Consider the following 24,445-nt stretch of genomic DNA (forward strand, 5'->3'; position numbering starts at 1 on the left):
AACATTAAGTTTTTGTGAAAATTTCTCATTCAAATTTTCAATTGATCTCTTACAAAAAAAAATTTGATCAAAAACCCTAATTCCCAAAAACATGTTCAAAACCAAGCATAATAGATGTATTAAAGAAAAACTTGGTTGGCTCAGGTTGTTTGGATTTAAAATATATATATATTTTTTTATCAAAACCTAACAAAAATATCTTGCATTTTTGTTGTGAAATTTTTTTCAACACCTTTGCGGAACAACTAAAAATAAAAATAAAACAAAATTTTACTTTAAAAAGTTTTAGACTCTTCTTGTTTCGATTTAAAATATCATTTTCGAAAAATATTTTCCTTGTTCAGCTAAAATATATTTTTATTTTTATTTTTCGAAATTTGGCAAAAGTTTAAATCGAGATTGCGGTTGAATCTATCGGATGGAACATGTAAAATATTTTACTAAAAATTGATAGATAAGTTATTTGTGTTATGTTTTAATATATATTTGACAAAGATTAAAAAAACTTATTTTTTAAAAATATTTTACATCCAAATAAACAAAGCTTAAATAGAAAACATATTTAGAAGAACATATTTTACATCCAAACAAACCGAGCCTTGTGTAAATATAGAAACCCTTCATTGCCCTACAAATTCATCAAACCAGACAAGCCTAAGTCATTTATTTTGAGCAACAATTCAAGATCCAAAACCATAAAGAACAACCACAACAGTCAATGATCTAATATAAGAACTGCAGTTGAACATAGCTGCAAAACAAGTGATCGCACAACCATCTCCAACTAATTCACAATCTCAACAGGCTCAAAGCCCTTCGCAATCGATCCCTCTACCGCATCAAGAACCAATTGTGTCTTCCTACTGAGGGTTGGCCACTTCTTCTCCGGCTTCAAGCCATTACTCTTAATACCATTAACCAGAGTAGCAAATTCCGTCACCATGAGAGCTTCCTGAGGAAGATCCGTCGTGACAGTTTGCTCACCCGGTATCGGTTCACAGCCTAGAGCGCGTTGCCCAAACTTGGAATTCGAAGCTGTGAAAAATGGCCCAACATTCTCTTGAAAGGGAACAACAAAGTCATGAACACGCAAATAACCCTTTGTGCCCAGAGCAGTTATGTCCATGCTCAAATTGGTAAGGAAAGAGCAATAGAAGGTTGCTACTCTCCCGTCCTCCCACCGTAGAGAAGCTCCGCATGAAAGAATCACCCCTGCTTCATTGAAGTCCGGTTCACGCAAAGCTGTTACTGTTTTGGGCAGGTCATAGTCTGCAGCCCAAAGACTTGCCCTGATGCAGTACCATCCAGCATCACCAAGAGCTCCATGAGCATCGAGATCAGGCTTAACGCGAATGTCATTCATAAGAAAGTCTGCACCAGCATCGTATGTGAAGGAGCTGTGTAACTGCGGAAATAAAAAATAATCATCTTCAGAGAATTCCAGAATGCAGAGGAAATGCTAGCTTAAAATTGAGCTAGCGTGAGAAAGAAGAATTGCACAAAACGTGAAAAAGTTTATATTCATTGTTCCAGCTTCTGACCATGATTGCTAAACTATTAGCCATGCTAATTTGTTTTCGTTATACATCATCGACTACATATAATTAATAGAAAATTTTAACTGTGGCATAGTGAGATCAAGTAGCAAGTAAACTAGAACTTCCAAGAAATGGATATTTAGGTGAAGTGCAGTCATCAACAAGAAGGCGATGATTTCAATCTCGTGCGCTACACAAACTATATCACAATTTCGACAGCACCAAATATGACAACAAAAATAAATAAATAAATAAATAACAGGGCAAATTGCAAGAAAACCCCCTCTAGTTTCATTTTGTGGCAAGAAACCCCCCCAAAAAAATTGTTGCCATAAAACCCCCTAAAGTATACTAAGAGGGTATGCATATTATCATCCGATTGCAAGTACTAAACTGCCCTTATTTGCTGAAATAAAAAAAATATATATGTATAAAATAAAGAATTTGCAAATGACCTTCTTACCCTATTTAAAATCCCCTAAACTATACTAAGGGATGTGCTATCCTTGTTCATCGATTGAAGACTCCATTCGGTGACCTTGGAGGTTGCCGTAACTGAAGCTTCCAATTTGGGGAGTCACCAGTGAAGGTAAGTGATTTCCTTAGATTTTTTTTTTCCCAAGGTCTCACGTCCGTCCCTTTAACATCCCAATTACTGCTCACAGTAGATGTTTGACAGCAACTAAGATAATTTTTTTAGAACAATCTATTCTAATAAATTGTTGATGTAGATGTTAATTGAATCCAAAAAACACTTGCTTAGAATCACAAAAACATGATGACATATTTGTTGAGAAAGAGGTTTCTGTCAGCTTAGATTCGTCGAATAGACTTGATCGATCATGCCATTCAAGACTTGAACACTGTGAAGTTCTTGATGGAGGAACAAATGTTCAGCTTTTTATATACCAACCCACATTTTTCAACGACAATTGCATTAGCTCTGATGTTATTTTTGGAACATCAATCCTTAGGTATTAGAGTAATTAACCTTATGTTTGGCTACACGTTAAAATTTTGGAGCTATATGGAGAGTGGAACTTCAGCCTCGTTGTCCTCCACCTCGTCACTGTAGAGCAAGCCGCTTCCGCTGCCGCCACCGTGAACTACGAAGCTTCACTCTGATGACCATTTGCCGGAATACACAATGTGTTGAAAAGGAAAGATTCAGTAGTAATACTACCAAATATTATTAGCGATAAATATAATATTTGGAGAATATTTGCTGTAATTAGAATATTGGTTAAATGCTGTAAATTAGGAAATTATTAATTAGGCCAGCTAGTTATTGTAATCAGTTTTCTGATTTTGTGCGTGTACTCTCTTCTATAAAGAGAACTCGTGTAAACTTGTGAATTGTGAGTTAATACAGAGAAAATGTTTATTCTATATTTCTTTCCTTTCAAGTTTATATGGTACCAGAGCCACCCTGAAAAAAAAAAAAAAAAAAAACCCTAATTTTCTTTTCTGCACAATTTCTTCACTGATCAGTCATGTCTAACGTTTCCTTCATATCAACCTCGCCTGTAACAACCCAGCCAACCAATCCTGCAACCCAAGCCCCCAATATCGATTGTCACTCGATTCAGATCACTAATATTTGCCTTAATGGTGACAATTATTTACGGTGGTCTCAGTCCGTTCGGATGTACATCAGATGGCGGGGAAAGATCAGGTACCTGACAGGAGACAAAAAGGCACCAGCATCGGAGGACCCAACGTACGTGACCTAAGATGCAGAAAATTCAATGGTGATGACTTGGCTTGTGAACTCCATAAACGAGGATATTAGCTCTAACTATATGTGCTACTCTACAACCAAGGAGCTCTGGGACAACGTGAATTAGATGTACTCTGATTTGGGAAATCAGTCTCAGATCTACGAATTGACTATAAAACTCGGTGAGATTCGACAGGGAGAAGACTCGGTCACCAAGTATTTCAATTCATTGAAGCGCCTTTGGATGGACATGGATCTGTTCAATGATTATGAATGGAAATCCACTGAAGATGCCAATCACTACAAACGGACCGTGGAGGCTTATCGCATTTACAAATTCCTTGCTGGGCTCAACGTGGAATTTGATGAAGTACGGGGACAAATCATTGGCAGGACTCCACTTTCTCCAATTGGTGAGGTGTTTGCTAAGGTTCGAAGAGAAGAGAGCCGCAGACATGTAATGTTGGGGAAGAAGACTACCAACGGACCTGTTGAGAGTTCTGCCCTTATTGTTGCCAAGACTGCTGCTAACAAAGCAGTCAATTTTCAACGAAAACCTGAAGAGAAGCCACAGGTCTGGTGTGACTTTTGCAACAAACCGCGCCATACTCGGGAGAACTGCTGGAAAATCCACGAAAAACCAGCGAATTGAAAAAGTAGCAAGCCTGGTGACATAAATAGGCGTGCGGTTCCTACTGCGAATGAAGCTGAGACAAGTTTCTTAAGCAAGGAGCAGATGGATCACTTTCTGAAGCTGCTAAAATTTAATTCCTCATCTGGTATTCCTAGTGTTTCTCTTGCACAAACAGGTAATGCACTTAATGCCCTTTTTTGTTGTTTAAATTCTACTCCATGGATCATCGATTCTGGAGCCTCTGATCATATAACCAGCCTTTCCAATCTTTTTAGCTCTTACTCACCATGTTCTGGCCTTGAAAAAATTAGAATTGCAGATGGTAGTTTCTCACCTATTGCAGGAAAAGGTTTGATAAAATTATCCAAGAATATAGATCTTAAATCTGTTCTCTATGTCCCTAAACTAGCCTGTAACCTTTTGTCTATGAGTAAACTAACCAAAAAATCTAATTGTCGTACAATTTTATGTGATTCTTACTGTGAATTTCAGGACCGGAGCTCGAGGAAGAAGATTGACAGTGCTAAGATAATATATGGACTTTACTACTTTGATGGGGACTTCTCCAGTAATAAAAAGGCTCAGGACCTTAGTAGTATTCGTTCTAACTCTGTTTATGAACAAATAATGTTTTGACATTTAAGACTAGGACATCCTAACTTTCCATATCTAAACATTTGTTTCCTACTTTATTTAAAGGTTTGGATTGTTCATCATTCTATTGTGAAAGTTGTTGCTTATCTAAGAGTCGTCGTACTATTTATTTGCCAAAACCTTATACTTCTTCAAAACCATTTTATTTAATATATAGTGATGTTTGGGGACCTTCAAGAGTCACTACTATCTCTAGGAAAAAATGGTTTGCTACTTTTATAGATGATCATACCCGTTTATGTTGGATTTATTTGATGAATGAAAAGTCTGAGGTTGAAAAAATTTTTAAGAATTTTTACACAATGGTTGAAACTTAGTTTCAAGCAAAAATTAGCATTTTTCACACCGATAATGGAATCGAGTATTTTAATGAAATTTTGGGGAGTTTTTTGAAAGAAAAGGATATCCATCATCAGTCTACTTGTGTGGATACCCCTCAACAAAAACTGAAAGAAAAAATAAACATTTACTTAAAGTGGCTCGTGCTATAATGTTTTCAATGAATGTTCCAAAATATCTTTGGGGGGAAGCTGTTTTAACAGCTTCGTATTTGATTAACAGAATGCCTACACGTGTTTTAAAATATAGCACGCCATTAGAATGTTTCAAAAGAATTTTTCCATTATCAAGGATTTACTCAGATTTACCTCTAAAGGTTTTTGGCTGCAGAGCTTTTGTTCATATACTCAATAATTCTCGGTCCAAACTTGATCCTCGAGCTGAAAATTGTGTTTTCATAGGGTATGCTTCTAATCAAAAGGGATATAAGTGCTATAATCCCTAAACAAGAAAATTTTATATGAGTATGGATGTCTCTTTCTTTGAAAATAAATCCTACTTTTACAAAAATTCTCTTCAGGGGGAGAATGAGGTGATAGAAGAAATTTTTTGGGATTTATCTCTTACTCCTTTACCAAATGTGATTTTGACTACTTCACCTCATCCTGCTGTTATTCTCGAAATTCAAAGTCAGGAACAATGTGATAAAACCAATGAAAACAATGAAGGGAATCCTAGTCATATAGTGCCAAACATTACTGTATCTGAAACAGGGGAAGAATCACTACAACCGGGCACAAAAGTTCCCAATATTAAGCCTCTGGTTTATACTCGGAGAATACCTCATCCAAAGAGTCAAAGTCAGCCTATTCATCTTCGAAATGATCAATCTCGACCTCCGGGAACTGGACCAGATATCACAGGTAATTTTGTTCCTAACTCATCTTCAGTTTCTGTTGCTTCTCCTAACCAAGAACCATCAGACTTTGATATTCCTACAGCTGTTAGGAAAGGTATTCGAATCAAATATCCAAATCCAAAATATCCTATTGCCAAATACCTTTCTTATTAAAAACTCTCTCATACTCATAGGGCTTTTACCTAAAAAATCTCACACTTGTTTGTTCCGAGAAACATTCAGGAAGCTCTTGATGATCCGAATTGGAAGTTAGCAGTGATAGAAGAGATGAATGCTCTTAGAAGAAGTGGTACTAGGGAGATAGTTGATTTACCTAAGAAGAAAAGAACAGTAGGCTGCAAGTGAGTCTTTATTGTGAAATGTAAAGCTGATGATAGCATAGAGAGGTACAAGGCAAGACTAGTAGCAAAAGGGTTCACCCAAACCTTTGGAATTGATTATCAGGAAACTTTTGCTCCTGTAGCCAATATAAACTCAATCAGAAATTTTTTTATCTTTGACTATGAATTTTAGCTGGCCATTACACCAGTTAGATGTAAAAAATGCCTTTTTAAATATAGATCTTGAGGAGGAGGTCTTTATGAATCTACCACCTGGGTTTAAGGGAAAATTGGGACCTGATAAAGTCTGCAGACTAAAAAAAAATTATATGGTCTCAAACAGTCCCCTAGAGCTTGGTTTGAGAGATTTGGGAGAGCTGTGAAGAATTGTAGCTATTGTCAGAGCCAAGCTGACCATACCATATTTTATAAATACAGTAGAGAAGGCAAGGTTGCAGTCTTAATTATCTATGTGGATGATATAGTCTTGACAGGTAATGACAATGAAGAATTCGAGAGACTGAAAAAGAGACTTGTATTTGACTTTGAGATCAAGGATTTGGGTGCATTAAAATAATTTCTTAGAATAAATTTTGCTAGATCCAAAGAAGGTATATTTGTGAATCAGCGTAAATGTGTTCTTGATTTACTTAGTGAGACAGATGTAAACCAGCCGAGACACCCATTGAGCCCAACTTTAAGCTGCAGCCTTCTAAAGATAAAGAAGTTCTGAATAGAGAGTAGTATCAAAGACTTGTTGGAAGACTGATCTACTTGTCACATATACGTCCAGATATAGCTTTTGCAATCAGCATGGTTAACCAGTTCATGCATTCACCTCGACGAGAACACTTTGATGCAGTCTACAGAATTCTCAGATACCTAAAGGGAACCCCTAAAAGAGGTCGACTGTTAAAAAACCGTGGGCATTTGTAAGTTGAAGCCTATACTGATGCGGATTGGGCTGGGAGTGCAATTGATAGACGGTCAACTTTTGGCTACTGCACCTTTGTAGGAGGTAACCTTGTCACTTGGCGGAGTAAAAAACAGAATATGGTAACAAGAAGCAGCACAGAGGCCGAGTTTAGATCAGTTGCTCATGGAATTTGTGAGGTGTTATGAATTAAGAGACTATTGGAAGAATTAAAGGTCTCTAATCCATTACCTATGAAATTGTACTGTGACAATAAAGCTGTTATTTCGATTGCTCACAATCCAGTGCTTCATGACAGAACAAAGCACATGGAGGTAGCCAAACACTTCATCAAGGAAAAGCTCGAAAACGGATTGATTTGTATGCCATACATTCCTACTACCGAGCAAGTTGTAGATGTGCTTACAAAGGGACTTCCTATAAGATAGTTCGACAGACTAATTGGCAAGCTGGCTATGGAGGATATCTTCAAACTAGCTTGAGGGGGAGTGTTGAAAAGGAAAGATTCGGTAATAATACTACCAAATATTATTAGCTGTAAATATAATATTTGGAGGATATTTGCTATAAATAGAATATTGGTCAAATGCTATAAATTAGGAAATTATTAATTAGGCCAGCTAGTTATTGTAATCAGTTTTCTGATTTTGTGCGTGTATTCTCTCATATAAAGAGAACCCATGTAAACTTGTGAATTGTGAGCTAATACAGAGAAAATATTTATTCCATATTTCTTTCCTTTCAAGTTTATACAATGCATCCACGACAACAATGTTGGAGAGGCAGTCTTGCTCATCGATGGCGAATCTAAACAATGAGCCATCGTTTTTCTAGTCAATGCAGCGGCGATGGCGGTGGATCGATGAAGATTGTGTTTTTGAATTTTTTTTTAGTTAATGATGGTGGTTAAGGGATGTGGATGGTGGTGGTGGCATCGCCGGTTATGGTGATGGTGGCATAGCTGGCTGTGTTGGTGTTGCCGCTGGTGTGTTGGTGTTTGTGGAAGACGTAACTGTGAGGTGGTTTGGGGTGGAGATGGACCAAGGGTGGTGGGGTTCAGTCAGTCACCGGAAGATAGAGTGGCAGTGATGGAGGTGGTTATGGTGGTGGAGACATAGGAATCATGTTTCATCCCTCAACATCTTTCAAGAGAGTGAGATTGCAGATGATGTAGAGAGAGAAAGATAATAGTTTTAGAGAGAGAAAGTGAGGGGTGAGATTGCAGATAGTGATATGGAGAGAGAAAGGGAGGGGCAATTGTGTCCCAGGGGCTTTATGGCAACAATTTTTTTAGGGGGTACCTTGCCACAAAATGAAACTAGAGGGGAGCTTCTTGCAATTCGCCTTAAATAATAAATAAATAACTAACAAAACCCCAAATTGTTGAAATGCAAAACTGGGTCATCATTTAATCCACCAAAAACTTAGCAGACTACCACCCTGGAATAAGAAAGCTAATTAAATATGATATATTGACGAGAAATATGAATTTATAGATCAACTCCAGATGTTTAGAGTTTCTGAACTATTTTGTAAACAGAAATGAGATTTAGTTTCAAATAACTTTTTCTCCCCCCAAAAGAAAGAATTTAACAAAAGGGAAGATATAAAGAGGAATTAAAGATGATATCTCTCTGCTTCAAATGTCATATTGGTTGTGAGAAATGTTCAGTCTTCCCAACCAAATTAATTTTAAATCATTGAGAGGTTATAAAAGCAAGTGATAACAATCATATGCCACTAATGGTGTTTAAATGCTTAAACTATTAGAAAGAGAGAGTAACAATAGATCTTAATAGCAATATCTTTCCGCATAGCCTCTTAAGAATCAGCCATTTATATGAATAAATTATATAGTATTTCAGTAGCAATTAGACAGAAGGACAGAAACCGATGGACAACATTATTGTCAAATTCATTTATTAAACTTCGATTTTGACTCGAGACAAATGTACTTTTCGGTCACATGTTATAACAATTATAAATCACTTTTCGTTCACATGATATAACAATTATAAATCATAAGAATGTTAGATTATGGTTGGATGCAGTCCCAAGAATGTTTCTGCAAGATAACTGATGTAGACTATTCATGAGGTGCGAAGACTGCAACATAGTTCTTCATTTCTCTCTTTTTTTGTCTACACACCAAGAGATTTAAGTCCTTCCATTACGGCCTCTTACTTGATGATACCCTTATACATCAGAACTAGGGATGTCAAAACGGGCGGGGCACCCTATCCTAAGCCCGCCCTGCAAAGAAAAAAAATAAAGCTTCTTTATGACAAGAGTATGAGTTTCTTCATATTTAACTACTTGATTGAGATAGTTTTTTGAGATATTTAAAAAGTTAAATAAATCATTTAATATATCTTTCAATTTCACGATTAAATATAGAGAGCTCATGGGTCTTGTCATGAAGTTTTTTTTTTTTTTTTTTTTTTTTGTAACATTATTCATTTTCAAATCCGCCTCCTGTATTTGAGAACAGACAGATTTAGGATAGTACAACGAATACTTTTTTGAGAAAGAAAAATGGATCTTGGATAAATATGTGGTAATTTCTTACAAAAATCTGACCATAAACTAGTACTTAACAATCATTCTCTTAATTTTGTAGTTAAAAACTTTAAATTACCATTATAAACAATGAAAAGTAAAGGCTCCAACTAACTTGTAACTAAGGGAAAATTGCATAAAGCCCCCTTTTACTTTCAATTTTTCGCAAGAAACTCCCTGAAGAAAAAAATTGACATAAAACTAGGGCTGCAAGTTGGGCTGACTCAACCCAGCCTAGCCCCCACCCAACCTCAACCTGAATCGGGTTGGGTTAGCCCAGCCCGAATTGTACCCAACATGGGTTGTGGTCATAACCCGAACCGAATATTTTTGGGCCGATTGGGTCGGGTTGACAGGTTGAGTTTTTTTTTTTTTTTTTATTAATTTATATATATTATATATCATATATATTTGATTATATTATTATTAAAAATATATATATTTTTAGGGCAAATCATTTCAGCCTCCCAAATTGCCTCCATTTCTATTCTTGTTCTCAACTCTGAAATTGCCCCCCTCTCTCTCTGTGCAACTGCAAACTATAAAATCAACAAGAATCAGAAGTTCAAAACCCATATATTTCAGTTTATCTATCTGTCTGCAAGAATCAAAAGTTCAGTTTCTCTTTGGCTTTCTTTTTCCTATTACAGGCACCTTTTCTTTTCTTACTAGAGCTCAAATTCTTGTATTAATAATACCCTAATGCTCCGTGCCTCCTCTCTCTATTTTATTTTTATCTGTTTCTTTCTTTCCTCAAAGCACTTCCTTAAATTTATTTACCTATTACCTATATCAAAACCCATATCGGCATATCATTTCAGATTGTTCAAAAAATCAAAACCCATTTCTTTCAGTTTCCATCGCCCGCTGTTCTAGTTCGGGTTCACCGTTCGCAAGCTTCAGCCACCCCTTCTCAACTCTCAAGCTTCACCGTTCGTTTTAGGATTACAGAAAAGTGTATGGACGGCGGCAGAGAAAGAAGAGAGAGAAAGAAGAGAGAGGAGAGAGAAAGTAGAAAAAAAAAAAAAAAAATTTATTATTATTATTATTTTTTTATTTTGGGTTTTGGGTTGGGTTCGGGTTGAGCCCGAGCCCGAGCCCGAGCCCGAGCCCGAGCCCGAGCTCGAGCTCGAGCCGAATATGTCTAGGTTTTGGCAAAACCCAACCCAAACATGAATCTGATTTGTGAATATAAGCCCCAATTTCAAAATTTATGGGTTGGGCTTAGGTTGGCCCACCCAAGTTGCAGCCCTACATAAAACCCACTTAACTATCAAATTTGCTGCAAACTAATTTTATAATGACAAAAATGCACCCTAATATAAATTTAAGAAATATTTTCATTTTAGGTTTTTATTCCTAATTTATTTTAATTTAACTTTGAATATATATATATATATATATATATATATATATATATATATTTGAAAATTACACACCATTAAAGAGATGTTATAATAACGAAAATATCCCTTAATATAAATTTTAAAAAAATTAAGTTTACTTTTAAAAGATTTTCATTTTAGGTTTTCCTTTCCTTTTTTATTTTTTAAAAATAAAAATTTAAGAAAATTTTGAAAATTTATTTCCAGGAATTATCATTTTCTTATAGATGCACCATTAAAAATTTAAATATATTTTCTAATAACACTGTGACAAATGAGTTATTTTTAAGAATTTTAATTTCATATTAAGGGGCACCCTTTTATTAAATTTGTATTAAGGGGCTTTTTAGACGTTATAACACTACTTTGCCGACAAATTGGATAGTCAAGGGGGTTTTATGTCAACGTTTTCCTTCAGGGAGGTTTCTTGCCAAAAATTGAAAGTAGAGAGGGTTTTATGCAATTTGCCCTATAATTAATTGAAAATACATTCATAGACATATATTACTAATTGGGTTGGGTTCTAAGTAGTTCCATCTTTTGAATCTCTTATTAAAACTCGTTCCTAAAGGGCCTGCAAAAACGCTTAATAGGAAAACGCTTTCTTGAATTGAAATTGATAAGTATATTTACAACTCCTTGTCTCATGTTTGATCATTTCTTAGGGATCAATGTTTCATTATGTTTGATGCGATTCTAGAACTCAAATTCAGAAACGGGTATAACAACAACCAGTTTGTGCAAAAAAAAAGTTCACTAAGTTTTGAGGATCAAACAATTGATACCAAAAAATTCCCAAATATCAAAAATCAAAATGTGACATAAACTCAATCAATTTTAGGTAATTGAAAAATAAATAAATAAAACAACGGAAACATAAATTTATTATTTTACTGACACCCAAACGGTAAAGGTGAATTTCAATTAGTAATTGAAAAGTACCATAAAATAATTCATTTTCCTACAATAATTTCTCAGGAAATTGTGATAAAAAAAATTAAACGAGTTAAATTCATCAAATTACAGAAAAAACAAATAATAAAACAAGTGAGTGAGTGTGTGTAGACATACCGATTTGAGTTTTCCGAAATGGAGCTTATCGGAAATAAATTCCGTCATCTTAGCCGTCCGAGGATGATGCATCCACATGGTGGCGTCCATGAACTGCACGCCGTTGGCTTCGCATGCCTCGAGAATGGTGTCCAGCTCCGTCACGTGCAGAGCCACCGGTTTCTCCAGAAGCACGTGCTTCTTCTTCTCGGCGGCCAAGACTGCCCAGCGCACGTGCAGGCTCGTCGGGAGTGGCACGTACACAGCGTCCACCTCTGGGTCATCCAGCACGGCCTCGTAGCTGCCGTACAATTTAGCCGACGCCGGGACGTCGTTCTCGGACGCGAATCTCGAGGCCTTTTCGATCGAACGGCTGCCGATGGCCCAGATGGTGGCGTTGGGCGCGAGCGTAATGGCCCTCGATACTTTGCGTGCTATGTTAGCGCAGCCCAAGATTCCGAAACGTACCGTGGTGTCGGCCATTTTTTTTCTTACTCTTTATGTTTTTTTCCCAGACTCTGAGAAATTAAAGCAATATATATATATACAACGAGATATAACTCCAATTGTTGAAATTTTTATAGAAAATATGCCGCTGACGATGACAAATACCAGAAAGTCACCTTAGCAAAAAAAAAAAAAAAAATTACTAGAAAGTCATGGTTGCCTTGAAGGTACCAGAAAGAGAAACATTGCTCCACACAGGATATAACAGATGTGAACTAACAAGAAGCTTTTGTCGTCTTTGAAACGTCACATGCATGATTACTTTCAAAATAAAAAATAAAAAATTTAGCGTTTACTATTATTCTTGATTTTTACTGTCAATTCCTAAAATTATGAAGTAAAAGTAAAAATCATGGTCAATAAAATATTTTTACTTTCTTACTTTAAGAAAACATTTTCTAATTTTATAAAGAAAAGAGAAAGTGAAAAATTCTTACTTTCTCTATTTTCTACACTGTTCACGGAAATTACTTTCTCTACTGTAACACTATTTATAAAAACAAAAAAAATATTCTAAAAATCTCTCACCACCATCTCCTCCCCATCTCCTCCGCTATGGTCATTGCCACTACCACCTCCTCCCACTATAGCTACTGCCACAACCATCTCTCTTCTCTCTCATACACATTAAAAACCATCAATAATATACCCAAATCAACTTCAGTCAAAAAAAAAAAATTGAAAGCAGACCCTCGCCGTCGACAACCACCGCCATCATCGCCACATCCGAAATCTTCTTTGGTTTTTGCAAGCTCCGCAGAATTTTGGCACAAGCACGACGGGGCCGGCATGGGATTCGCAAAGAGGGGTGATGGTGAGTCAGGGTTTTGCGATGGTGGAGGTGTTGAAGCAACGAGGAATATCTCCAAGATGAGGCCAGACTGAACTTATCGGCGGATCGAACAGTGATGAGGCTGTGACGATATGAACAAAGAATCTGGCAATTGGGCATCGGAGAGGGAGACCGAAATTCGCATCCACAAGCAATTCATACTCCAAAATTCTAGTCCCAGTAAGTTTGTCTGTGGATTCCGGCATCCGAAAGGGAGACCCAAATTCAAGGCTCTGGTTTCCATGGATTCCAGCATCGGCACACAATAATTCCCATGTCAGACGCAAGAAGCCTTTATGTGTTACCCATCTCTTACACACAAGATGACCAAAGAAAGAATTTTCGAAAAAAAAAAAAAAGAAGATGACCAAAGAAAGAATGATGTATCGGGAATTCTCTCTCTTCCTCTTTCTTTTTCTTCTCTATTCTTCCTCTTCCTCTTTCTCTTTTTCTTTCTCTCTCTCTTTCTCCTTTATTCTATTACTCGTATTATGTTTTTCTTCTTCTTGGAGATGAGATGGAAGTTGCAGCAAGCAAAGTAAACATAGTAATCAATTTAGAGAGAGAAAGATACAAAAAATTAGAGAGACAAATATAACAGGAAAATAAAATTAAAATTATTAAACTTACTTCCTATTTTTTAATTTCAAAATTTTGAAAGTAAAATAAATTATTGAACATTATTTCACTTTTAATTTCAGTTTAAGAAATCAAAATCATGATTTTACTTTTTGAGAAAGTAAAAACAAGAAAGTGAAAGCGTTAGTAAACGGGCCTTAAGTAAGTCATTCAGATTACTTTCAAAATTTATGGTGTGTTTGGATAGACAGGGGAAAAAAGAAAAAGAAGAATAGTATAAATTAGGAGGAAAAAGAAAAGAAGAGAAATGATAGTAATAATTTCTATTTATGTTTGGATAGATAGGTAAGAAAAAAGAAAAGAAATGATAGTTATTCTTGTTTGGATATGATAGAGGAGAGAAAAGAAAAGATAGTGACTACATTATTGTCCCACCCTTTCACAACCACTTCACACATTAGGATATTTTGGAATGTTTCCTTCTGTTAGTTCAATGCAATGGGTAAAAATAAAAATAAAAAAGAAAAAGAAAAAAGAAAAAAATAAAAATAATGGGTGAAAACAAATTTGCTTCCACTGGCAGCTCCCTCTATTCAATCAATATGAAAAGGAAAACCAAGCTACTTGACCAAGCTAATTGTTTTTTAAGAATATTTCTTTAAATATTTTCTTTTTGAAAATCAAGCCTTGTTTATTTTTCTTTTGTAAGAAGAATATTTCTTTAAATATTTTGTTCCAGAAAATTTGGTGATGGATTCTTAAAGGCATGCTTGCCATTGAGCCAGTGTATCTTTAAAATGGTGTTTGAGTGTTACAAATCTGATGATATTTCTTTCACTGTGTTTGTTGGCGCAGTCAATCAGCTCAGCAAAGGCTGATGAGTTCACTCTCAAGAAGAATATCCTAATTGGGACATAAATAAAATAACTTTTCTGTATATTGATTTGTAGAGGGTATTTTTGGTATTAGCAATTCATCACTTACTCTACTATCATTTCTCTTCCTATCTTCTCAAATTAAGAGAGAAAACAAATGAGGGATAGTGAGGGATAGCTCTCTCCATATCCTTTATTTTCTCTCTTTTCTCTCCACTTAACTAACCCAAACATACTCTCACCCTATCTTTTCTTTCCTTTTCTTTTCTTTTCTCTTCCTATCCCTCCAAATCAACCCTACCAAACACACCCTCAGTAACTTGTCCTCTAGTGTGAACGTCCATCCACTTCCGTCGAAATAGTGATGCACGTGACTGATATTTTTTTAACTAATTTTAAAACTATCCTCCAACATGACTGTTATACTGTAATACCCCTAATTTCAAAATTGTGACATGTATATATGCTAAATTGTGTGTTTTTTGTGTATTTATGCAGCAACGTGTTCTTGTTTGGATTTGAATCCTCTCTGTAGATATCTTTCTACTGCTTTCTCCAAAACTTTATTCAACGGTTAAGGTTAAACCACCTCCTTTACTACAACGCATCAGACATATCTGGATCAACATTAGTATCGAAATTTTCTTCCCTATATGTTTCAATCTCCATCGGTTTCTCTGTGTTTCTAAAGTTCAAATTGCTTTTTTGATGAGATGGAAAAAGTGACTAAAATTTCAGAGGATGAAGCGGTAAAATTTTGTGAATAATTAAATGAGGTGGTTTAATCTTAACCGTTGGATCTAGTGTCTCGTACTATAGTATTGATAGGACTCTAAGATCTTGAATGAAAGCATTCACCCTCAACAATTGGGACCAATGGAACAATTCACACTCTCCCCCATTTAAGAAAGAATGTCATTTATTTTGGGATAGAAGATGTACGTATTGGATAGAAGATGTACCTATTATCCACTTCCACGGAGGAGAGGACTTCATTAACTTATAATCAATTCAGTACTCGCTTCGATGATAAGTACTTTCCATATGCAGTCAGGACAATTGTGAAGACAGTTCCTTAATCTACAGCAGGGGAACATGACAGTGGTAGAATATAAGTAGTAGTTCACGCGCTTATCTCTTTTTGCTCCAGAGGAGGTGGATACAAAGGAGAAGAAATGTAATAATTTTGTTAAGGGACTTATGTGGTCTATTAAGCGAGCTATTACAAGTAGTTCATCCCACACTACTTATGCTCAGGAGGTAGACGCCGCTTTATAGTAGTATCAGTTGACCGTGGACTTCAGACAGGCTAGGGGTGAGAAGCGGGGTGACAGAGACTCTGCTAATCAGTCAGCTGAGAAACGGAATGGCAATGGACACTGACACAATGATACGGGCAAATTCTAGGGACAACAGTCTTGGAAGAAGCACAAAGGTGGTTCAGATGCTCACAGGAATGGGGCACCTGTTCAGAAGCATCAGGATGGGGGGTCAAAGGCTGGACAGGGTCAGCCATAGGCTAACCGACAAAGGAGGCCATTTGGTACTTTCCAAGGTAGTTACTACACTTGTGGAGAGTTTGGTCACACTTCCAGGTAGTGTCCTAAAGAAGGACAGGGACGTGGACAACATGTGCAGCAAGGACGGAGGGCAGCAGTACCTTTCCTTGTTCCACAGATTCCACTGATTTAGGGACAGACATATCCGGCTTTACCAGCACTGCCGCAACCACAAGGACAGGCATCGCAGCAGTTGCATTATGGTAGGTTATATAACCCTAGTCCACAGGATGTTCAGGCACCTCAGGCTGTTGATGGTATGTTTCTTATTTATGGTACACATGGTTATGTTTTATTTAATACGGGTACTACACATTCATTCGTGTCTAAATCATTTGTCGCATTATTTGGGATGACAATGCAAGTATGCGATAGACCTCATGGTATTTCTACACCTATAGGTGATACTGCCATCTTACATGAGAGTGATAGGCCTGTGACACTAGATATTGGTAGAGTTAGATTTCTAACCAATCTATTGGTCCTGGACATGCACACTTATGACGTGATACTCTGGATAGATTGGTTAGCTCACTACCATGCCCAAGTTAACTGTTATGATAGGTTTGTTATATTCACCATACCTGGTCAGGACATATACGTCGTCATTATGCCACGTTCTAACGGGCTTCTAACACTTATTTGTTCTATGTGGAGAAGGAGAATGAGGAGGAGATTATTGTGTCACTGGATAATATACCTACAGGAATTTCTGGATGTATTTCAAGAGATTCCAGGGTTGCCACCTAGTCAAGTAATAAACTTTGTTATTGATTTAGCTCCAGGCACTACGCCTATTGCTAGAGCACCATACAGGATGGCACCAGTGGAGATGCGAGAGCTAAGGGATCAGATTAAGCAATTACTCAGTCAGGGTTTTATTCGTAGGAGTACTTCACCTTGGGAAGCGCCAGTTTTGTTTGTGAAGAAGAAGGATGGTTCACTTCATCTGTGTATAGATTATAGGGAGTTGAACAAGGTTACTATTCGTAACAAGTACCCGTTACCCAAAATTGATGATCTTTTGGATCAATTGAAGGGAGCTACTTATTTCTCAAAAATTGATTTGCGTTCTGGATATCATCAACTTCGGGTTAGGGAGCAAGATGTTCCTAGGACAGCGTTTCTCACTAGATATGGTTCTTATTAGTTTCGTGTCATGCCTTTTGGATTAACTAACGCACTAGCAGTCTTCATGGATTTAATGAATAGAGTCTTTAGGGCTTACTTAGATCAGTTTGTCATCGTATTTATTGATGATATTTTGATTTATTCTAAGACAGAGGAAGATAATGCTAGACATCTTCGTACTATGTTGTAGATGCTTCTTGAACACCAGTTATATGCCAAATTTGAGAAGTGTGAATTTTGGCAGCGAAAAGTGAAGTTTCTGGGTCATGTAGTGTCAAAGAAGGGGATAGCAGTAGATCCAACCAAGGTCTCAACAGTGGTAGATTAGGGACAACCTACTTCACCTACGGAGATTCAGAGTTTTCTGGGACTGACAGGCTACTATCATAGATTCATTTAGGGGTTCTCAAAGATAGCAGGACCACTCACTCATTTGACTAAGAAATGTGTACGGTTTGTATGGGATGAACACTGCCAGGAGCTTTTGAGGAGCTAAAGAGTAAGTTGACTTCTGCACCGGTTCTGTCTACGCTACAGAGCGGGATAGAGTATCTTATCTATATAGATGCTTCTTTGCAAGGTCTTGGGTGTGTTTTGATGCAGGAGGAACAACCAATTTCGTATGGATCTCGTAAGCTTAAGCCTCATGAGCTTAATTATTCAACACATGATTTGGAGTTGGCAGCTGTGGTCTTTGCCTTACGTATTTGGAGGCATTATCTGTTGGGAGAGTCCTTTAGATTATTTAGTAATCACAAGAGTCTGCAGTATTTGTTCACTCAGTGGGAGCTGAATATGAGACAGCGCTGATGGTTAGAGTTTGTGAAAGACTATAATTTCTCTATATAGTACCATCCAGGGAAAGCGAATTTAGTGGCAGATGCGCTCAGTCGCCGACCCTATGTTAGCCTTTCTGCATTATTCGCTACTGAGTAGGATGCTTTAAAGATAGTTGATGAGTTGTCCGATGCTTTTATGGCTTATATAGTAGTTACACCTTTAATCATTTACAAGGTACTGAAGGCACAACTCACAGATCAGCAGTGCATTGATAAGGTTGCAGAGATAGCTTCTGGGGAGGTTCCATTTTATTATGTAGGGACTGATGGAGGCTTGAGGTATAAAGGGCGTTTAGTAGTACCTTCTGCTGATGACTTAAGGAAGGATGTGATGACTAAGACTCACCATTCTGAGTTTTTCGTTCATCCAGGAGGAGACAAGATGTATCAGGATATGAAACAACAGTTTTGGTGGGTAGGTATGAAGAAAGATATTTCTATCTTTGTCTCTAAGTGTAGTACTTGCCAGATGGTCAAGATCGATCACCGGAGACCACCAGGTTCTCTACAGCCACTACCTATACCGGAGTGGAAGTGGGAAAGCATTTCTATGGATTTTGTGGAGGGATTACATAATTCGTTCAAGAATCACAATTCCATTTGGGTCATCATTGATAGGTTGACCAAATTAGCTCATTTCTTACCTATTTGCACTGGTTACACTTCGGAACAGTTGGTGAGACTTTACATTACAGAGATTGTGAAGTTGCATGGCATTCCGTTATCTATTATATTGGATAGGGATTCGAGCTTTGTATTAGGATTTTGGAAGAGTTTTCAAAAAGCTTTGGGTACAGAGTTGCATCTTAACACTGCTTATCATCCTTAGACTAATGGATAAACCGAGAGGGTTAATCAGATAATGGATGATATGTTTCGTTCTTGTGTCCTTGACTTTAAGGGCCACTGGGAGGAGTATTTGCCACTTGTGGAGTTTGCATATAATAATAGCTTTCAGAAGACTATTGGTATGGCACCGTTTGAGGCATTATATGGCTGACCATGTCGATCTCCTGTTTGTTGGATGGAGGTTGGTGAGAGTAGATTTTTGGGTTTTGAGTTCATTAAGGACACTTCTTAAAAGATCGCTCTTATTAGGGATCATATGCGCAATGCCTAGAGTAGGCAGAAGAGTTATGCAGATTATCGTACTCGTGTATTGGAGTTTCAGGTTGGAGATTAGGTTCTACTCAAAGTGTCTCCCATGAAGGGAGTAATGCGCTTTGGGAAGAAAAGGAAGTTGCCACTGTGTTTTGTTGGTCCTTTTATGATTACGAATCGGGTTGGAGATGTAGCTTATCAGTTAGCACTTCCGGACCACTTACATCACGTCCACAATGTTTTTCATGTTTTCATGTTGCGGAAATTTTTGCGAGATGAGGATCGTTATCAGCATATAGATGTTGGTAGGATTGAGTTGCAACCGGATGAAACATATGTGGAGCCACCGTGTCACATTATAAACCATAAGGATCATGTTCTTTGCCATAATGTCATATCGTTAGTACGTGTCCAGTGGAGTCACCATAATGAGGCCGAGTCTACTTGGGAACGAGAGGATGTCATTCGCTCACAGTTTCCAGATATAATGGAAGAAGGTAAGGGTGAATTCCAAGGACGGAATTCCTTTTGTCAGGGGAGAAGAATGTAATACCCTAATTTCAAAAGGATAGTCTTGATATTATTTTAATTGCGTTTTAATTATTTATTTGATTTCTTGGCTAATTGTTTACTTGTTTAATTGATTTAATTATTTCTGTGTTAATTGAATTATTTGTTTAAAAAAAATTGTGTGTGATGATGTGTATTTGTTTAGAAATTTAATTGTTTTGTTTTATTTTTATATATAAATTTTAAGGAATTGGATCTGGATAGTAGTAATGAACCAACTAATTGGGTCCCATAGACTACTTGAATAAGGGGTTTAATGGGTACGGATAATTATCCATGGATACTTGTATATGCATATATAATAAATAAATACACACACACACACACACACACATAAGGAAAATCATTTAATAATAATCTGATGTATATTTATATATTATATATAAAAAAAGATATACATAGATTATACGTAACATATATTTTAGTTACCTTTTTAGTATTTAAAATTTATTTTTATTTTTATTAGTTTGACTTGGATTGGGAAAATGAGTAGATTTATTATTTAGCCTATAAATATATAATTATAAGGTTGGAAAGGGGGGTTAGAAATATATCACGTAATATATTTTAGAGAGAGAAAAAAGAAAGAAGAAGGAAGAGAAAGAGAAAGAAGGAGGCTAGAGTTTTTATCAAATTTCTAAAGGCAAGTTTTAATTCTTCTCTTCTCCTTTGATTCATACCCTATGCATGCTAGATTAATTCTAGGTTCTTGAAATAAATTAATTAGATCTAATTACATGGGTTGATTTGAAAATTTCAATTCATGTGGTTTAATAATGGGTTATAATGAATTTTTATATCTTGATAAAAAAATACATATGTTGTGGTTATGATATTCAAGGTGTATTTATATAATGTTTAATTAGTATTGGGATAATTCTAGAACATAGATTAATTCATAGAATAATTAACAATGATGAAAGAATAATAATAATAATAATAATAATAATAATAATAATAAAGAAATTAGCATGTACCAATTCGCATGAATTAGTTTGCATGAATCAGTTTGTATGTTTATGTGGGAAACATAGACACGCCGGACGAGGAAGGCAAAACAAAAGTCAAAGGCTGTTATTTTGTTAATATTTGGTTTTGTTACTTAAGTATTAACTCTACAGGGGGGTGAATAGAGTCAATGACAAACAATGGATAATTTTTGCAATATAGAAAAATAATTTCAAACAAAGTACTTAACACAATTGTGCAATTATAAAGATATGAAATAAGCAATTAAATAACACAATTATAAGAGAGAAGGGAAGAGAAATTGCAAACATTGACTCGGCGATTTTAGCTAGGTTCGAAAACTCCTACTCCTCGGCTCAAGACTCCTCTTGAGACTTCCCAATCCACTATGGCTTCTCCTTACGGGTGGAGAGCAAACCTTTACATGAAGCAAGACCTTGCTTCTTTTCCTTGCTAAGAGAACAACCTTCTCTTAGTTTTCCTTTGGGTCACACCAACCCAGTGGGTCAAACCAACCTTTACAATAGATAGTAACAAGAACAATGAAGTACAAGAAATCTCTCAAAGATAGATGTACAAATTTTAGCTCACAACTAGAGTATTGATGAATATAAGTGAAGCTCAAACTCTATGAATGAAATGAATGAGAGAAGATGAAATATGTGAAGAATATAAGATCTTATGAATTCAATAAAATCTCTCAAGTGTATAATAGAGTAAAAACTCTATGAAGATTAAAATAAGAGCAAAAGCCCTTTTAATCTTTACTAGAATCTCTCAAGATAGAATAAGAGTGAATAAGAGAGATGAAGAGAAGATTTGAGAATAGAAACTCTCTTTAATGCAATATAAAGTCTTTCAAATGATGTCTCTTGATTATTTAGACATTCCCCACTCTATTTATAGAGTTTGCAAGCTCAATATAGCTGTTAGGAGTTAAATACACGAAGGTCGAGGAAGAAAAAGCCGTTGCATTTTGAAATCTGCAGATTCGACAAGAACCGGTCGACGTATGGCATAAACCGGTCGACGTCTTTGCATGATCACATGGTAAAGAAATATGGTTAAAAGTATATCAACTTTTAAGAAATAATTAGTTCCTTTATCTAGCACATATAAAATGTTCACCAATGATTGATCAATTGGATGGTAGTGGACAATTCTTCAATTCTTAGGAAGGCATTATAAGTTGTTATTCTTAAATCTCATGGTATGGCTCTTCCATGGAGTTTTCTTCCTATCCAAATTTGAACTAACATTTTCTAGTTCAAATAATCATATTTTATGTGCAAGTGATGTCAAAAAAATGTAAATGAAACATTTAAAAACACAAAGATACATAAATGACTTTCTAGACATAGCTACTTTAAATAAATCCAAATGAAGTAGCTTTAAAAATCTTTAAATGACTTTCTTTAATGGCATGTAATTGCAAATATCATTTACAAATTTAGTCTTGGTTGACAATAAATTTATGCGAGCATGTTCAAGTCACATAATCCAAGACATGCTACTTTAATAGATTTGAATAACTTTAAATGAAGTAGCTTTAAGGATTAACAATGTGTCTTAACAAACTATTTTCATATAGATTAATAAAATCTATACCTTAGGCATTTTTTGCAACAAGTAGTATTCATGTCAAGATCACCACCCATATTAATTATGCCATGATTAGATATAGAAATGATAATATAGTACTTATCACATAGCATAATCAAGTAACATTTAAGCTTATCAATTAAAAGCACATTTGTGATGAACAATAGGATATTTATCGAAGCAAATAATTCCATTAGTTTTGGCACGGTTTCTCAATGTAGTGTATCCTTCATCCTTTTGTGAGATAGAAGAAATCTTGGTTTAATTTCTCCTTATATGCTTAAATCATCCATATTTGAATTCACTTGTTCTTGATTGAAGAGGTTTTTAACCTCCAAATATGCTCAAGTGGAATTCTTTGGTACCCTATTCTTTTAGGGTCCTTGTGAGTTAACACATAATGATAAGGCTCCTTTTGGAACTTAATAAAATGCACAAATGTGGTACTCACCTTAATTAACATGCTTAAAATTTTAATTTGCAATTTTAGCGGATCTAGCATGCTAATGCATTTGACAATTTAAGGAATAGACAAGCTTGTGATAACATTCAATTCAATGGATCCATATGAAATGAATAAGAATTAAGTGGAAAGCATAATTTTATATATGGATCATAATGTAATTCCATGTGCATTATCCATGATCAAATTCAAGAAATGACAATGAGATTTTTCAAGATGAGCAAAACTGAATAAAGTACCCCTTTTTAGAAATCCTTAAGGATTCAACAATTTGGAAGAAGATGCACTTATTTCCATAGACAAATTTACATTTATAGGGAATGCTAGCTCATTGGAAAGTGAAGTCCCTTTTTCAAAAAAAATTTCTTCTTATTTAAAATGTATCATTCCACATATAATAGTAATTCATATGAATGTGATGAGCACTGAAAATTGCGTATTTAAACCCTTTAAGCTTAGGCATTCTAGTACCTTTATCTATCTTACTTTACCGTTTTAGATTGATTTCGTATTATTTCCATTTTCAGGCATTTATCCCGAAAATAAGCTAACTCAGCCAAATAAGAGCTTAATTGAAGCAATTCTAAAATTAAACAAAGAAAGGAGCAAAGTGGAGGAAGAAAGAAGCAAAGCAGGAAGTTCGATCGATCCAAGTTCAAGGTTCGATCGATCGAACAATGATCGATCTCAACACTTTAAGACAGATCCAAACCTTGATCCAAAAGCATAAAGTTCCAAAAGTTCGATCGATCCAACACCATCCTTCGATCGATCGAACACTTTTGTCCTTATTCAAATGATTGATCCTATCCATAGCTGTCCACCCACTAACCACCTTTTGTCTTTTTCCTAAAAATATCTCCTAAAATATCTCGGATTTGTCTTTTTCCAAAAAGCTCAGCCAATTGGATCGATCCAGCTTTAGTTTGATCGATCTCAGCCAGTTCGATCGATCTCAGCCAGTTCGATCGATTCAAGTCCAAGGTTCGATCGATCGAACTTCCTCCAAAGTGCAAAAAGTTAAAATTCCAGCTCATTAAAAGTTGTCCTTTATCCAATCATTGGAGAATATTGTGTGCACGACCCTAACTCATTTTGGGTGTCATTTTGACCTACCTATATAAGGATAAGGATTGCTTTTTCAAAAGAGAGGAGGAATTATTAGACATTCATATCATCTCTTGGAGAGGAAGCTTTGAGGAGGAGGAGGCTAGAGACACCATTGGAGATCTTCATCAACAAGGAACAAACCTCTTCCATGGAATTAGCCCTTGAGGGTTGGAGCATCATCACCATAAGTGGCTAGACATCCTCTTGGGGCTAGAGTTAGCCCCAAGCATGCTTTCTATATCTTAATCTTGTGTATTATTGAGAGATTAGTGTTGTAATTGATGTTTTGACACTTTGATATATATAGATTTTGTTT

At 36.0% G+C, this 24,445-nt stretch overlaps 1 protein-coding gene across 1 annotated transcript; it reads right to left on the minus strand.

Annotated features, from left to right (window-relative positions):
* Positions 1-599: 599 nt before the first annotated feature.
* Positions 600-12,539, minus strand: LOC132303342 (uncharacterized oxidoreductase At4g09670-like). Its single transcript, XM_059800568.1, has 2 exons — positions 12,014-12,539; positions 600-1,405 (listed from the first exon to the last, which is right to left on the minus strand). Exons 1-2 carry the CDS (start codon positions 12,473-12,475, stop codon positions 785-787), a joined length of 1,083 nt encoding a protein of 360 aa, XP_059656551.1. The 5' UTR covers positions 12,476-12,539; the 3' UTR covers positions 600-784.
* Between the last annotated feature and the right edge of the window lie 11,906 nt (positions 12,540-24,445).

Source organism: Cornus florida, unplaced genomic scaffold (genome assembly GCF_030987335.1).
Source record: "Cornus florida cultivar Cherokee Brave unplaced genomic scaffold, ASM3098733v1 CherokeeBrave_3.0.0_Hap2_Chr04, whole genome shotgun sequence".
NCBI classification, from domain to species: Eukaryota; Viridiplantae; Streptophyta; class Magnoliopsida; order Cornales; family Cornaceae; genus Cornus; species Cornus florida.